Source organism: Pyrus communis, chromosome 6 (assembly GCF_041283825.1).
Source record: "Pyrus communis isolate YQ-2024b chromosome 6, ASM4128382v1, whole genome shotgun sequence".
Lineage (NCBI taxonomy): Eukaryota > Viridiplantae > Streptophyta > Magnoliopsida > Rosales > Rosaceae > Pyrus > Pyrus communis.
Window position 1 is genome coordinate 11,244,109 of NC_142570.1, and position 17,983 is coordinate 11,262,091.

At 38.4% G+C, this 17,983-nt stretch overlaps 1 protein-coding gene across 1 annotated transcript; it reads right to left on the reverse strand.

The window, feature by feature from the left end:
- Positions 1-480: 480 nt before the first annotated feature.
- On the reverse strand, positions 481-15,137 carry LOC148696288 (uncharacterized). The gene is made up of 4 exons (XM_088695177.1): positions 11,635-15,137; positions 1,301-1,525; positions 944-1,082; positions 481-625 (listed from the first exon to the last, which is right to left on the reverse strand). The coding sequence occupies exons 1-4, from the start codon at positions 15,032-15,034 to the stop codon at positions 481-483; spliced, it is 3,909 nt and encodes a 1,302-aa protein (XP_088551303.1). The 5' UTR covers positions 15,035-15,137.
- Between the last annotated feature and the right edge of the window lie 2,846 nt (positions 15,138-17,983).

The following is a 17,983-nucleotide window of genomic DNA, read 5'->3' on the forward strand; positions in this document are numbered from 1 at the left end:
AATCCTAGTCTTGCATCTGTTCTTTTGAAACTAGGATCTTATGCTTTATTTCTTCATAAAACTAGCCGTTACGTTTAAAACCTAAAACTAGTTGTTGCAGCTTTAAGTCCTTTTGGTCATGTCTTCAAACCTTCAGGTCTGCAACATAGCTTACATTTCAACACTCCCCTTTAAGCTATTTCCAGACTTGATTCCTAGCAATCCTCTGAGGTATGTAAACCTCTCTTTAGGCAGTGGTTTGGTGAAGATATCAGCCACTTCATCTTCATTTTTGCAATATATCAGCTGGATCACATTTTGTTGCAAAGTATCTATGATGAAATGATACTTTCTTTTGATGTGCCTTGTCTTGTGATGAAATACATAATTCTTGGTCATTGCAATTGCTAATGTGTTGTCACACATCAGTGGAGTAGCTTCCAATTGACCCTCATCGAAATCTTTCAACACAAATCTAAGCCAGATGGCTTGAGAGGTTACTTATGCAGCAGCTACATACTCAGCTTCTGCAGTAGACAATGTAACATTTTGTTGCTTGATAGAAGCCCATGAGAAAGCACCAGATCCAAAGGAAAATGCATAATATGAAGTGCTCTTTGAATCCTCTTCATCGCCTCCCCAATTACTATCACAGAAACCAATTAGAATTGAGGATTGTTTTTTTCTCAGTGTGGATCCCATAATCAATTGTGCCTTGCACATATCTCATAACCCTTTTTGCAGTTCCTAGGTATGTTTTTGTGGGACAATGCATGAACCTAGAGAGAAGACTTGCAGCATGTTTTTGTAGAGTAGAGTAAACTGCTCACAATGTTTTTGTATAGACTTTGATCCATAGATTCAGTTCCATCATCTTGGCTTAACTTTGCATTTGCAACCAAAGGTATGCAAACAGATTTATAGTCCTTTAGACCAAAATTTTTCCAACAAAGTCTTTGCATACTTTACTTGGTGAATGAAAATCCCACTATCATTTTGCAGAACACCAATGCCAAGAAAGTGATGCAGTAACCCTAAATCAGACATCTCATAATGGTTCATCATATCAGGCTTGAACTTGTTGAGCATTTCTTCATTGTTACCTGTAAATACCACATCATCAACATACACAGATACAATGAGAATATCAGAATTTCCTTATTTCTTGGTATACAAGGTAGCTTCACTAGAGCTTCATTGGTACCCCTTTTTGGTGAAGTAAGAGACTATCTCACCATACCATGCTCTAGGTGCTTTCTTTAGCCCATATAGAGCCTTCTTCGACCTATACACCTTATCTTCTCATTTTGGACTTGGAAACCTTCAGGATATTCAACATAGACTTCTTCTTCTAGCACATCATTGAGAAAAGTTGATTTGACATCCAATTGGAACAATTTCCAATCCTTCTGTGTTGCCAAAACTATTAGAGTCTTAATGGTGTTCAACCTTGCCACTGGGGCAAAGGTTTCATTGAAATTGACTCCAGGTTGCTGTAAGTACCCTTTGGCACCAAGTCTTGCCTTGTTCCTTTGCATAGATCCATCTAGGTTGAGCTTGGTCTTATATACCCACTTAACAACAATGAAAGGTTTGTCACTTGGTCTGTTAACCAACTCCCAAGTTGAGTTTTTTTTCAATAACTACTATTTCTTCCTCCATTGTTTTCTACTTTTCCAACTCCTTTTAGCTCTTTCATCAAATACAACATCCCTAGAGATTATGACTCTTTGAGTGTTGACATTGAATAGCATCCCTAGAGATTATCCCGGAGGTTTTTTAACCTAGATGTGGGTTTTTTTGCCAAAAATATCTTGTGTTCAAAGTTATTTATATTGTGTCTCGTATCTCCATACATATACATGCTACATGTATCACTTGAATATTTAATTGTATGTGCTCACAATCATTTTGACTTGACACATTAATAACTTAGAACAAACTGAGGCTTTGCTGACTAGGATAGTTTTTGATATTTGAAATTGGTTATTAAATCTTTGATTGATTGACTAACAAATATGTCTTAGTTGACTAACAGGCTTAACTAGTCAGTCTAGCAGATTAATATTTTTGCATACATGATAATCTGCCTGGTACCAATTTTACCTATTTAACCTTCGATCACATGCTTTAATTGAGGCTACAACTTCTTGTATTCCTAGTGTATTAGGATCTTTAGTCTCCTCAATAACATTGATAATGTTATCATATTTCCTAGTAAGACTGACGAGTATTTTTTGCACTATTCTAGCATCAGTAAGTTCTTCTCCATAGGTTAGTTCAAACAGCCTACTGAAATAATCATTCAAGGGTTCTCGTTCTTTCATTCTAGCATACTCAAAATCCCTTCTCAAACTTTGAAATTTAACTTTCCTTACCTTTACATCTCCTCTGTATTCTCTTTGGAGTTTGTCCCATGCACCATTTGAGGTTTCTTCATGAGCTATTATGGGAAAGACTTGGTTCTAGACAGAGTTCTGAATAATCCTCAAAGCTTTGGCATCATTAGTTATGTTCTTTTCCAGTATGATCTCCTTGCCTAGAGGAAGTTTTTCAGCATCCGCACTTTCTTCAGTAGAGACTTCATACCTTTCCTGGACTAAATCCTAGAGACCATGAGATTTGAAGATGGTTTTCATCTTAATACTCCAAAACTCTTAGTTTTCTCCCGCTAAGACTAGAGCTTTAGCATTTCCATTGGTATTGATTGATATTTTGTAAGAAAATAAGGAGACTTTGAGAGGTTTTAAGGGGTTCGAAAAATGAGAAAACTGGGTTTCGAGGACTTTTGGGGTTTCGAGTTGAAATCTCCCCTTGAATCATAATCGAAACAAGGCTTTAAGGCCATGTTAGAATTTGTATGTTTAAGGAATAATTAAGTGCAAGATTAAGGAAGAACAAAAGGAATTTTAAAGTTTTTCAGTCTACAACACATGACAACATCATTGTGATTCATTCAACAATCATTTTTCAAATCATCTTCATTTTTATCTGCAGGTATTGCAAATAGTACAAGTCCTTCAAATGGACAGCTGGATATATAAATCATAACCTTACAGTAGTTCTAGTCCTAGTCCTACATCTGTTATTTCTAAATTAGGATCTTATGCTTCATTGCTTCATAAAACTAGCCGTTACATTCAAAACCTAGAACTGGCCATTATAGATATAAGTCCCTTTGGTCTTGTCTTTGAACCTTCAAGTCTGTAACATAGCTTACATTTCAACAATTGTGTGCATCAAAGTTTACAAGTTTTGAACTAGTAACAATTTCAAATGTAGCATTTTCGGGAAAAACCAATTAAACATGAGGCATAACAAGTTATATGTATAAACTACCTAAGATTTTGATGACACATGCTGCGGATTGGACTCTTGAGAAATAGCTACCCAGCTTGCTAGGCCCCAAGGATGCTACCAGTATATGATGGATTCAGAAGCCTCAATGGAATGCTGGCAGACCTAGTTTATAGATAACAAATTCCGTATTCAATTCTACTGTTCCTTTATGTTAACCAAACAAGAAAATTCACAAATTTTATAAAATAGAATCCCGTCATTTCAATTTCCATCATTTTAAAATTTCTTAGTAATCTTAAATTTCTTCATCCAAACATAGTACTATGGTCTAGTATTTCTCTTCACTTGTAAGCGAAATTTTTTTACTCGAATCTCGTGAATGATGATTTTGAACTAATTTATTTCATTATCTCTTATACTGAACCGCCACTAATACAAAAATACATGATAACATACATCACAATATGCAGCAATGGAGGAATTGCAGAAAAGTATGAAGAGTATGAAGAAGAAAAGAATGAAAGAGTTGAGAGAATTTAGCATTTTATATTACTTAGAATTGTCAACATAGTACAATGATTGAATCAATACAACCTATATAGTTGAGAGTAGCTCAGTGTGCAAGCTAGCAATGTAACAAACTTCTAACAACTAACTAACTCTATCAAATGATGTGGCACTCCATAACTTCCTTAACTATCATCAATGATGTGGCAAATTATCAATAGTAGTTATGTGGCAGTAATGATATATCCAAAATCTCCCCTCAATCTCAGCTGGGATTCTGCTGTTTGAGATTGTTACAATGTTTGATAAATGCAGGGCTATGAAGGCCTTTACTTAACACATTTGCATTTTGTTTCTTAGTTGGTATATACTGAACCTATAAATCACCTTGTTGCATTCTCTCTCTTACAAAATGATAATCTATACCTAGGTGTTTTATCCTTAAGTGAAAAATTGGATTTGCACTTAATGCAGTAGCAGACATATTGTCACAGTGAATTGTTGGTGGATTGGAAACAAACACCCCTAAATCCTTACGTACATTCCTTATCCAAGCAATACCTACAACAATATATGCCAAGGCTTTGTATTATGCATCAGTGGAACTTTTGGACACTGAGTTCTGTTTCTTTGACTGCCATGAGATAGGATTGTTCCCTAAATAAACCAAATATCATATTATTGATCTTCGAGTATTCAAATCTGCTGCCCAATCAAAGTCTAAGAATGCATTTAGCATTGTCACTGTGTTTGTAGAAAAACTGATACTAGTATTGATTATTCCTTAGAGATACTTGATAATCCTTTTAATAGCTCCAAAATGCATATCAATTGGTGTACTCATGAATTGACACATTGTATTAACTACAAAAGCAATATCTGGCTTAGTGAAGGTCAAATACTATAGTGAGCCAACTATGCTTTTGTATATTGTTCGATTTGATAATGACTCCCCTTTTATTTGTAACATTTGATGATGAGGTTTACATGGAGTATTTGCAGGTTTTCATTCATTACAGCCTTATGTATCAAATCTTTCACATACTTAGATTGGTTAACAAATATATTCCTAATCTTTTTATACTTAACCTACAAACCCAAAAAGTAAGTAAGTTGTCCCATAACTCAAACACCTCTGATAGTTCTTGCACCACCTTTTGTACTTTTATAGAACTAGATCTAGTTAGGATAATATCATCTACATAGAGTAACAAGATGATAATGTCTTACTCATCTTGTTTAACAAAGAGATCCTTATTTGAGGTTGAAGCTTTGAATCCCAGAACTCTCAAATAACTTGTGAATTTTGAATTCCAAGCTCTTGGAGCCTGTTTTAGTCCATATTGTGATTTGATCAACTTACATACATGAGAAGGATGAGATAAATCAACAACTCTCTAAAGTTGCTTCATGTATACTTGTTTTTGCAAATCTCCATGCATAAATGCATTTTTTATATCCAATTATCTAAGATTCTAGTGATTGATTGCAACTAAAGCCAAAATGATCATGACAATAGTGTGTCTTACAACTGGATTGAAAGGTACCCAGGTAATCAATAGTATGTTCTTGAGAGAAACAATGAGTGATATGAGAATTATACGCACACAAATTAAACCCTCTTTTTATCAATTGTAGTGAAGAATGTAAGTAGGGATCGTTCTGGACCGGGGATTAGGAGGGATTGTTAATCACTTGGATTTGACTCAAAAACGTAAAAACACAAAATAAAACACTATACTAGACTCAAAGAATGCAAAACTAAACTTTAAAACACCAAAACAAACCAAAAGACTCAAAACAGCACCAAAACACTCAAAACTGCCTTAAAAACACAATCTGGGCAGTTTTGAATACTAGACACAACTTGGACGAAAATTGGTTTTAACTTGACCTAAGACACTTAAAAACACAAACTAAAGTGATTTCTAACTACTATGACTCAACGAAGTAAAGGGGGATTGGTTTTGGACGAAATTAAAAACAAAACAAACTTTTTAAATTAGAACAGATTGTAAAAACGAATTTGATGGAATTGAATGGATGGAAAGCTAGCTAAGGGGTTCATCTCCACACATGTTATACTTGCATATAAAACGATTTCCAATTGCTACTCAATAACCCATGAATTCTCAACGCCCCAGATTAACCGTGAATTGCACTAATTAACCCTCAGATTTTCCTAACGTTATTGAATTGGATGATTGCATACGACAACCCAAAGCATTCCCCACAAGTTCCCTACATGAATTGCATAATAGAGATACAAGCAAGAATCATTAAGTTCTTTGAAAACCATAAGCATTGACGAAGCACTCGTTACTATGAATTGCATGAAACTTATGCCAAGAATTTACTTAACGCAATTGAGATCATCAACTTTTACTACTTGTGAATATAATTCCATAACGATTAGGTGAAATTTCCTTATATCCTAGCATCCAATTTATGCATGATAATTAAGCGTGCACTCTCAACCAACACACACAAATCAATGTAATTCACATAGATAAGTAAATTGAATTCACAACTTATGAAACGCAATTAGAAGTAATCAAATCATATCGCAAGCATAAACATGTATTTCGAATCCCCCCCTAGCCAAGGGGGGGTTTAGTTCCTCATACGCACAAAACAAAGAGAATTGAAATTAAACATTGAAATCAAAGGAAAAGAAACACCTAGAAATTCCAGCGACGCGAACTCGAATTGCATGAACTTTTGAGTTTCCTTCTCCTCCTCCTTGGTGCGGCAAAGGTCTAGGGACAGGTTTTAGGGCCTTAGGTGTATGGATGCATGGTCGTGGAGCGATATAGTAGTGTTTAGGGGAAGGAGAAAGGTGTTTGGTGGCTGCGGCAAGGGTGTGGAGAAGGTTGGATGAATTTCTGGAATGAATGAATGTGTATGAGAGGTGGTGGTCTGATCTAGGGGTTAATATGAGTATATATAGGCACTTAAAACCCTAGTGTAATCAGATATGGACTTGAATAACCCAAATCCACAAGGAAATAGGCTTAGAAATCAGAAATAAAAAGGGATAATGCTTCCTAGGTGCGGCAGGTAAGGAGATAAGGTGATAAGGCTTCTAGAATGCCTTGCAAGGCAAGGGAAATCAGCTTTCTAAGAAGGGATAGGTGCGGCACTAAAGGATAGGGCAGATTAGGGCTTCTAGAAACCCTCTAATGCAAGGAAAACTCACGGCAAGGGTGGATAAGGTTTCTAGAACAAGGATAAGGTATCCTAAATGGATAAGGTGCCCTAAATGGATAAGGACTCCTCATTGCACTTGGAAACTTTGCCTATTAGGATTAGGAAACCTTGTCTTTGTCAGTCCTTCTTCATCTTGGACTCCTTTTCCTTCTTGGACTTGGAAAACTTCTTTGTTGCTTCACTTGAGACCATTTGGATTTAACTTTCCTACTTCAAGTAGGAAACCTTGTTTGAGTAGGAAACTTTGTTCTTCTAGGAATCCTAATTCAACTAGGAAACCCATTTCAACTAGGAATCCTAATTCAACTAGGAAACCCTTGCTCAAGTAGGAATCATCATCTTCAAGTCTTCAATTTCGTCAATCCTCTTGGCTCCAAGCATATGATATCCATTCCAAGCTCTAATTTGCTCCAAAAGGCTCCAAAATGCATCCTTTTGCATACTTTGCCCTTAAAACCTGAAAATACATAAAACTAGCTTAAAAGACTACTTTAGTAAGGAAAAACACTATAAATGCACAAGAACAAGCTAAACTAAGGTGCATAAATATGCTCCTATCAAATTCCCCCACACTTAGCTTTTGCTAGTCCTCGAGCAAAACAAAATGAAACTAAGTAACTAAAGGAAGTAAAACGAGTAAAACACAACCTACACCTTCCAACAATTGCCTCAGGGATTTCCAATGCACATGACATGTTAAAAATCATCATTCCCACAGATTTTAGCCTTCTTTACGCTTAAGCATTTATTTAATCATAGTCACTACTCATTAGTTCACACATAACCAATTAAAACATGATTTTGAATGTAGTAACATGCCTTAGAGAATTTCCTCAATTCCTTACAAGATATGCACTCTATTTTCACACAGATTTTCTGACTACACACCCTATACTAGTTATATGTGAGAAGATAGATGTAAATATGAAAACGAATGCTCACATATATGTATAACAAAGAACGCAATTTCCGGAGTTAATAACATGTTTAGATATGATCTCATGAATGGAACGCTACTACTTAGATGCGAGAACCAGTGACACCATATACTCAAACCAAATTCAAACTCCACAAATTGAAACACACAACACTCAAGATTAAAGTCAAGGGTTGTAACGGGGCTTGGGGAGTTGGCTAACAATGAAAGGATAGGGAAAACAAACGTTCTTTAAAGCACTAGTAAGCAACATAATGAAATTGAACTTAGAATTCCCCTTAGAATGCCGAAATCAACTTTTAAATTTAAAGGGAAGGTTCAAGCAATCAATTAGGGCCGAATTCAATGTTTTGGACCCTTCCTTCAACAAACAACACTTGAGAACACCTTTTCACATCGTTTCACTCCTTTTTCATTCTTTTCACAACTTTTCTTTTTTCTCTTCTTATTTTCCACGAAATTTTTTTTTTCTTTTCTTTTCTTTTCTTTGTCGTGCCTCATTCAAGACTTTGGCACACCTATATATCAAGAATCCTTCCCCCACACTTGTTTTCTGCAATGCAATGATCAAAAGGAATTCATCTTGAGTTATGCTTTTACTATGCTTCAAGAACAAAGGTATGGGTGGTCCTACTCTAGGCTAGGTGAGGATAATTGTGGGTTAACAAAGAAAGTAGGCTACACAAGGCTCAACGGGGTTAAATCCTACAAAACAAATGAAATAGGGAAATATGGCAATTTGGCTATGGTGGTCACTACACAACTTCATCTTGAATATGTGTTATGCAAATCAATAACATGCTTTGAATGAATTGGGCATGAGTTCTAGTGTTTGGAACTAAATGATGAAACGCCTTCTAAGTAGTAACCAAGCAAAGAATAATGAGATCATGCAACGACTTTAGAAAACAAGAATGCACAGATTTTAACTCTCCAAATGAACGTTTAGGCTCAAGTCTCACAAGGTTGTAGCGTTAGTTTGAGTTCCTTCCTTCAAGCATGTTACAAAAAAACTGATTTTTTTCTTTTATGTTTGCATGTGAAGTCATAAGTTATAACCACAACCAAGCATAAACAAAGAGTAAATCAAACTTTCATCCATGTTAATCATTCTCTTTAACAGTCATGCAATTACAAGCTGAATCCTCATCATTGTGTTGGAAGGTACCCTAAGACACAAACAACTTAAAAACAACTCTTTTTGGGTTTTCAAAACAATTTTTTTCAATTTTTTCTGGGATTTTCGGATTTTTAGAACAACAAATACTAAAACACACCAAAACAGCCTAAAAACACCTAAAAACAGCAAGAAACAACATTTGAAATTATGGGTGACAAAACCCTACGAATTTGCATCAAAACACTTTGGTTACCCCCCCCACACTTAAATCAAACATTGTCCTCAATGTTTCAAGCATAAACTCACACAAATAACAAACAAACAAACAAAACAACATCTAACAACCTAACATGGTAGAAACAAAATCAACAACAAAGAGAAGAGTTTAGGAACGCAAATCTGGAATTGGAGTGCTTTCTTGGTCTTCCTTTGTTGAATGCATGGGTTGCCTCCCAAGTAGCGCTTGCTTTAACGTCGTACAGCCGGACGAAGACCTCATTCACTCCTTACTAGGGCTCACGGCTTCCAAGGGTATGTCATCTACGGCATGCTCCACAAAGGTGTCATAATAGGGCTTCAAACGATGCCCGTTCACCTTGAATTCGTGTCCCGTTTTCAAGCTTTGGATTTGGACTGCACCATGAACAAAAACATTAGTAATGACAAAAGGTCCAATCCACTTAGAACGTAACTTACCGGGAAACAAACGTAAACGGGAATTGAACAATAGCACTTTCTGCCCAATTGAGAATGATTTCCCACGGATCATGTTGTCATGGAAAGCTTTGGTCTTTTGCTTGTAAATGCTTGCATTATCATATGCCTCGTGCCGTATTTCATCAAGCTTCATCTAAGTGCATGTTGAACTTCTTGACGGCCCAAAGAGCTTTATGCTCCAACTCCATGGGAAGATGGCACGCCTTGCCATAGACAAGTCGAAAAGGGGACATCCCAATGGGGGTTTTGTACGCCGTACGATACGCCCAAAGTGCATCATCTAACCGTAAGCTCCAATCCTTCCTTGTTGGCCCAACGGTCTTCTCAAGTATTTGCTTGATCTCTCGGTTGGAAACCTCGGCTTGGCCATTCGTTTGAGGATGGTAAGGTGTAGAAACCTTATGGGTGGTCCGATTGCAAAAGTGTGACCCTCCATCACTAATGATCACTCGTGGCATTCCAAACCTTGCAAAAATGTTAGTTCTAATAAAATCTGCAACCACTTTAGAATCATTAGTCCGGGTGGCCTTGGCTTCCACCCATTTTGACACATAATCAACCGCAAGCAAAATATACATGAAACCATACGATGAAGGGAAGGGACCCATAAAATCAATACCCCAAACATAAAAAATTTCAACATTTAGGATAGAAACCTGCGGCATTTGGTCCTTGGCACTAATACCACCCATTCTTTGGCATTTATCACATGTTAAGCAAAACGTTCTAGCATCCTTAAAAATACTAGGCCAATAAAATCCACATTGTAACACTTTGAGGGCCGTGCGTTGTGTGCCAAAGTGCCCTCCACATGCATATGTGTGACAAAAACTCAAAATTGAATGACATTCAGAATCGTGCACACAACGACGTATAATCTGATCGGGGCAAAATTTCCATAAGTACGGATCATCCCACACATAAAACCGTGCATCATGCCTAAGTTTATCACGTTGGTGCCTAGTGAACTCACTTGGAATACGTTTTGACACCAAAAAATTAACAATATCGGCATACCAAGGTGCACTAACCTTAATGGACAGCAATTGTTCATCGGGGAATGTCTCGGCAATGGGTAGGGCCTCTTCATTGTGCACCATTCGGCTTAGGTGGTCAGCCACCACGTTTTCACTTCCCTTCTTGTCCCGAATCTCTATGTCGAACTCTTGAAGTAGCAACATCCATCGAATTAGCCGTGGCTTGGCCTCCTTTTTAGTGAGCAAGTACTTCAGAGCTGCATGATCAGTGAAAACAATTACTTTAGTACCAATTAGATATGATCGAAATTTATCTAAAGCAAAGACAACGGCAAGAAGTTCTTTTTCCGTAGTGGAGTAGTTCAATTGTGCATCGTTCAATGTCCGTGAGGCGTAGTAGATGACATGCGGCCTCTTGTCCTTTCTTTGTCCTAAAACTGCTCCTAAAGCATAGTCGGATGCATCACACATGAGCTCGAACGGTAAACTCCAATCCGGTGGAACAATGATGGGTGCCGTGGTCAACAACTCCTTAAGTTGGTTGAATGATGTCGTGCACTCCTTGTTGAATTCAAACGTCACGTCTTTTTGTAGGAGACGGCAAAGAGGTTGTGCAACCTTCGAGAAATCCTTGATAAACCTACGATAGAATCCTGCATGGCCAAGAAAAGAACGAACCTCTCTAACCGAAGTTGGAGAGGGTAAGTGACGTACAAGATCTATTTTCGACTTATCGACCTCAATACCGTTTTCAGAGACTATATGACCTAAAACTATGCCTTGTTTAACCATGAAATGGCATTTCTCCCAATTAAGAACAAGGTTAGTTTCAACGCAACGTTTTAAGATTAAACTAAGATTATGCAAGCAACCATCAAAAGAATCACCAAACACGCTAAAATCATCCATAAACACTTCAATGATTTTCTCAACATAATAAAAAAATATGCTCATCATGCATCGTTGAAATGTAGCAGGTGCATTACATAAACCAAAAGGCATGCGACGATATGCAAAAGTACCGAAGGGGCATGTAAAAGTGGTTTTTTCTTGATCTTCGGGTGTTATGACAATTTGATTATAACCAGAATAACCATCAAGAAAACAATAGAAAGCATAACCGGCTAACCTCTCAAGCATTTGGTCGATGAACGGCAATGGGAAGTGATCCTTCCTTGTTGCGGCGTTTAGCTTCCTATAATCGATGCACACCCTCCAACCGGTTTGAATGCGTTGAGGAACAAGTTCATTCTCGGCATTTGCAACCACAGTCACTCCAGATTTCTTCGGAACGCATTGAACGGGTGAGACCCACTTACTATCTGAGATTGGATAGATTACTCCACAATCCAAAAGCTTGATTACCTCATTCTTCACAACTTCCATCATCGGAGGGTTGAGACGGCGTTGAGCCTCTCGGGATGTTTTGGACCCCTCCTCTAGAAGTATGCGATGCATGCATGTAGTAGGGCTAATTCCTTTGATGTCGGCCAAGGTCCATCCAATTGCCGTTCTGTACTCCTTAAGCACTCGCACCAATTTGCTCTCTTCTTGTGCCGTGAGTGAGGATGAAATAATGACGGGCAACGTGTCATCCTCGCCCAAGAAAACGTACTTCAAATGACTAGGCAACGGCTTAAGTTCAAGTGTAGGTGGCTGCACAACTGAGGGAAGCATTTTATTAGCCGAAACTGAACTTAAAATAGGGTCCGAATACTTACCCGATTGTGATGGTAATGACTCGAGGGCAGCCACCATCTCAATGACCTCATCATTAGGGGGCACGGCAAAAGAATGATCATGCATGCCGTAGGTTCCCATGGTTGTGGCTTCAATGTTTTTCTTGTCCATGCCTTGTGCAATGACCAATTCAAGTGCATCGTTGTTCAATTTGTCAAAATAGTCCTGCGACAAAGAGTCAATTACATCAATAGCAAAACATGAATGATTCTCACTAGGGTACTTTATAGAATCAGAAAGATTAAAATTAATAACTTCCCCATCAAATTCCATCGTCAATGTGCCTTTAAAGACGTCAATCTTCATCCGAGCAGTTTTCATGAATGGCCTTCCGAGGAGGATGGGCAATGAAGGGGCATGGTCCGATTCATCCATCTCAAGTACGTAGAAGTCCGCCGGGAAGATCAAATGATTAACCTGCACTAACACATCTTCCAAGACTCCCTTTGGATAGGCATTAGATCTATCGGCTAATTGTATGATCACACCATCGTTTTTCAACGCTCCTAGGTTCATAGATGCATAAATTGAATATGGCATGACATTTATAGATGCACCTAGGTCTAACATGGCAGATTCAAACCTAGAATTACCAATAACACACAGAATTGTAAAACTACCCGGATCTTTGCATTTTGGGGGCAGCTTGCGTTGTAAGATGGCTGAGACGTTTTCACCTACTTTGACCTCCTCCTTGGTCGAAATCCTCCTCCTATTGGTGCAAAGTTCCTTCAAGAACTTGGCGTACCTCGGGACTTGCTTGATTGCATCCAAAAGGGGGATATTGACTTGAACTTTCCGAAACGTCTCCAAGATGTCCTTTTCCGCTTCTTCTTTCTTTGTTTGCTTAAACCTACTAGGAAAAGGAACATTCGCAGGAAAATCATTAGTAGGAACCGAACTTGACACGTTTTTACCTTTATTGGATGAATTGGACGACTTGGGATCACTTGGAACTTGCGGCACATTTGGTTCCACCTTGGCCGTGAGTGGCCTTTGCTCCTCCTCTTCAATTCTCAACTCGTCCTCCTCGTTGGAACGTGATTTGGATGGGTTGAGGTCAGATCCGACTTGCTTTCCACTTCGCAAATGCATAGCTTTTGCAGATTCGAATCCACCTTTCGGATTGACCACCGTTGAGCTAGGCAACCTTCCTTGCTCACGAAATTGCCCCATGAACTCGGCAATTTGTCCCACTTGCTTCTCCAAGTTGTCCATCCTCTTGTCTTGGATTTGCCTCTCTTTGTTTTGAGTTTGGACTTCCTGCGTCAAAGTAGTAAGTAATTGAAAAATCTTATCATTATCACTTGAATTACCTACATTGTTTTGGGCAGGTTGTGCTTGGGCTTGTGGTGGTGCCAACGGCTTTTGATAGAAACCCGGGGGTTGTTGCCTAAATCCGTTTTGTTGTTGACCTTGTTGGGGGTCTCGCCATTTGAAATTCGGATGATCACGCCAACCGGGATTGTAAGTATTAGAAAATGGATCACCACGTGTTTGGTATTGGTTGCCATACCCCACGGCATTGAGTGTCTCCCACCCTCCATTCTCGATCAATTGTGGGCACTTGTCCGTAAGGTGTCCTTGCATGGAGCATAGGCCATAAGAAGCTACGGTTTTGACTTTTGGACCTTCCACCACCTGAGAAAGCAACGTAGTAAGGTTAGCCATTTGATTTTGAAGTTCGGTTATGGCACTTACCTCATTGACTTGGTGTTGCCGTGGGGTACTCCTCTGTCCAACGCCTTCGTATTGTTGAGCGTTCAATGCTCGATTAGCAATCAAGGTCTTTGCAGCCGTGGGGGTCTTGTCCACCAAGGCTCCTCCCGCTGAGGCATCTAGCATTTGACGTTCAATAGGTAGAAGTCCCTCGTAAAAGTATTGGAGAAGTAGTTCCTCCTTCATTTGATGTTGTGGACATGAAGCAACAAGAGATTTAAAACGTTCATAATAAGTAGGAAAGGATTCACCTTCATCTTGTTGAATTCCACTTATCCTTTTGCGTAGGAGGATGACTCGAGAAGTTGGGAAAAACTTCTCCAAGTAAGCTCGTTTCATGCTCTCCCATGATGTGACAGTTCCGGAAGCCAATTCGTACAACCAATCTTTCGCTTTCTCTTGGAGAGAAAAGGGAAAGGCCTTCATCTTTAAGATGCTTTCATCCACGTTCACCGGAGTCATGCTTGAGCAAACGACTTCAAACTCCTTCAAGTGCTTGTTCGGATCTTCCATGGATAACCCATGGTACTTCAGAATGTGATGTAACAGGCTTGACTTTAATTCGAACTCGGCAGTCTTGTCTTGAGCTGCCCTTGGGTATTGGATGCACAAGGGTGCGGCATTGGCCAATCCCGAAGCGGAAAGCTCCTTGATTGTTCGGTTGTCCGCTGCCATGTCTTCCACTTCTTCTTCAAATTCAGAAACGGACTCGGAACTTGCACTTGATTCACTAGGTTCCGGGTTCTTCCTCTTACGTCTCAACTCACGCTCAAAATCGTCGTCAAAGTCTAAAATATGTTCGTGAACCGGATTAGAACTCCGAGTCATAAACAAGTACCTAAAACAAGAAACAAAATAACATAAGAATCTGATCTAATAAGAAAACGAAAATAACAATCCAAGGGATTAGCAAAGTTGCTAATCCCCGGCAACGGCGCCAAAATTTGATATGAGAATTATACGCACACAAATTAAACCCTATTTTTATCAATTGTAGTGAAGAATGTAAGTAGGGATCGTTCTGGACCGGGGATTAGGAGGGATTGTTAATCACTTGGATTTGACTCAAAAACGTAAAAACACAAAATAAAACACTATACTAGACTCAAAGAATGCAAAACTAAACTTTAAAACACCAAAACAAACCAAAAGACTCAAAACAACACCAAAACACTCAAAACTGCCTTAAAAACACAATCTGGGCAGTTTTGAATACTAGACACAACTTGGACGAAAATTGGTTTTAACTTGACCTAAGACACTTAAAAACACAAACTAAAGTGATTTCTAACTACTATGACTCAACGAAGTAAAGGGGGATTGGTTTTGGACGAAATTAAAAACAAAACAAACTTTTTAAATTAGAACAGATTGTAAAAACGAATTTGATGGAATTGAATGGATGGAAAGCTAGCTAAGGGGTTCATCTCCACACATGTTATACTTGCATATAAAACGATTTCCAATTGCTACTCAATAACCCATGAATTCTCAACGCCCCAGATTAACCGTGAATTGCACTAATTAACCCTCAGATTTTCCTAACGTTATTGAATTGGATGATTGCATACGACAACCCAAAGCATTCCCCACAAGTTCCCTACATGAATTGCATAATAGAGATACAAGCAAGAATCATTAAGTTCTTTGAAAACCATAAGCATTGACGAAGCACTCGTTACTATGAATTGCATGAAACTTATGCCAAGAATTTACTTAACGCAATTGAGATCATCAACTTTTACTACTTGTGAATATAATTCCATAACGATTAGGTGAAATTTCTTTATATCCTAGCATCCAATTTATGCATGATAATTAAGCGTGCACTCTCAACCAACACACACAAATCAATGTAATTCACATAGATAAGTAAATTGAATTCACAACTTATGAAACGCAATTAGAAGTAATCAAATCATATCGCAAGCATAAACATGTATTTCGAATCCCCCCTAGCCAAGGGGGGGGTTTAGTTCCTCATACGCACAAAACAAAGAGAATTGAAATTAAACATTGAAATCAAAGGAAAAGAAACACCTAGAAATTCCAGCGACGCGAACTCGAATTGCATGAACTTCTGAGTTTCCTTCTCCTCCTCCTTGGTGCGGCAAAGGTCTAGGGACAGGTTTTAGGGCCTTAGGTGTATGGATGCATGGTCGTGGAGGGATATAGTAGTGTTTAGGGGAAGGGGATGGTGCGGCAAGGCTTAAAACTAAGGAGAAAGGTGTTTGGTGGCTGCGGCAAGGGTGTGGAGAAGGTTGGACGAATTTCTGGAATGAATGAATGTGTATGAGAGGTGGTGGTCTGATCTAGGGGTTAATATGAGTATATATAGGCACTTAAAACCCTAGTGTAATCAGATATGGACTTGAATAACCCAAATCCACAAGGAAATAGGCTTAGAAATCAGAAATAAAAAGGGATAATGCTTCCTAGGTGCGGCAGGTAAGGAGATAAGGTGATAAGGCTTCTAGAATGCCTTGCAAGGCAAGGGAAATCAGCTTTCTAAGAAGGGATAGGTGCGGCACTAAAGGATAGGGCAGATTAGGGCTTCTAGAAACCCTCTAATGCAAGGAAAACTCACGGCAAGGGTGGATAAGGTTTCTAGAACAAGGATAAGGTATCCTAAATGGATAAGGTGCCCTAAATGGATAAGGACTCCTCATTGCACTTGGAAACTTTGCCTATTAGGATTAGGAAACCTTGTCTTTGTCATTCCTTCTTCATCTTGGACTCCTTTTCCTTCTTGGACTTGGAAAACTTCTTTGTTGCTTCACTTGAGACCATTTGGATTTAACTTTCCTACTTCAAGTAGGAAACCTTGTTTGAGTAGGAAACTTTGTTCTTCTAGGAATCCTAATTCAACTAGGAAACCCATTTCAACTAGGAATCCTAATTCAACTAGGAAACCCTTGCTCAAGTAGGAATCATCATCTTCAAGTCTTCAATTTCGTCCATCCTCTTGGCTCCAAGCATATGATATCCATTCCAAGCTCTAATTTGCTCCAAAAGGCTCCAAAATGCATCCTTTTGCATACTTTGCCCTTAAAACCTGAAAATACATAAAACTAGCTTAAAAGACTACTTTAGTAAGGAAAAACACTATAAATGCACAAGAACAAGCTAAACTAAGGTGCATAAATATGCTCCTATCACTAAGCCACTAGCCTTGCTTTATATCTTGAAATACTACCATGTGAGTTTTTCTTTGCCTTATAAACCCATTTACTACCCATAATTGCCATATCTTTAGGAAGTGGAACTAGAACCCAAGTCCCTTGAGCTCAAAGTGAATCATACTCTTCTTGCATTCCTATTTTCCATTATGGTATAGTTGCTACTTTCCTGAATGTTACAGGTTTTGATACATTAGAAATCTCATAAATAAAAGATTAGCCTCCAGTGAATGGTTCATCATGAGTGATTTGGAATGATTGTAACTCAAGACAAGATGCCATTACTGCAGCATAATTACTTCTTTCAATTGTCCCACTCTTTAGTCTAGTAGTCATGGAATGAGTTGAAGATCCCTTGTTTTGAATTAAACGAGGTAGAGATAAGTTTGGAAGATATACCTCAAGTTGTGACTCTGAGTGGTCAGGCAACATTGATGATGTACTAGAGTGATGATGTGATGGGGAATGATGATGTAAAGAAGCTGATGCATCATGTATAAAAGTCCTAGCATTTGAACTCATATCCCAGTCACTGACTATTACCTTATTCCCACTTTTGTTACTCAAAATACTAGAACTGTTAATAGAATCCTCATGT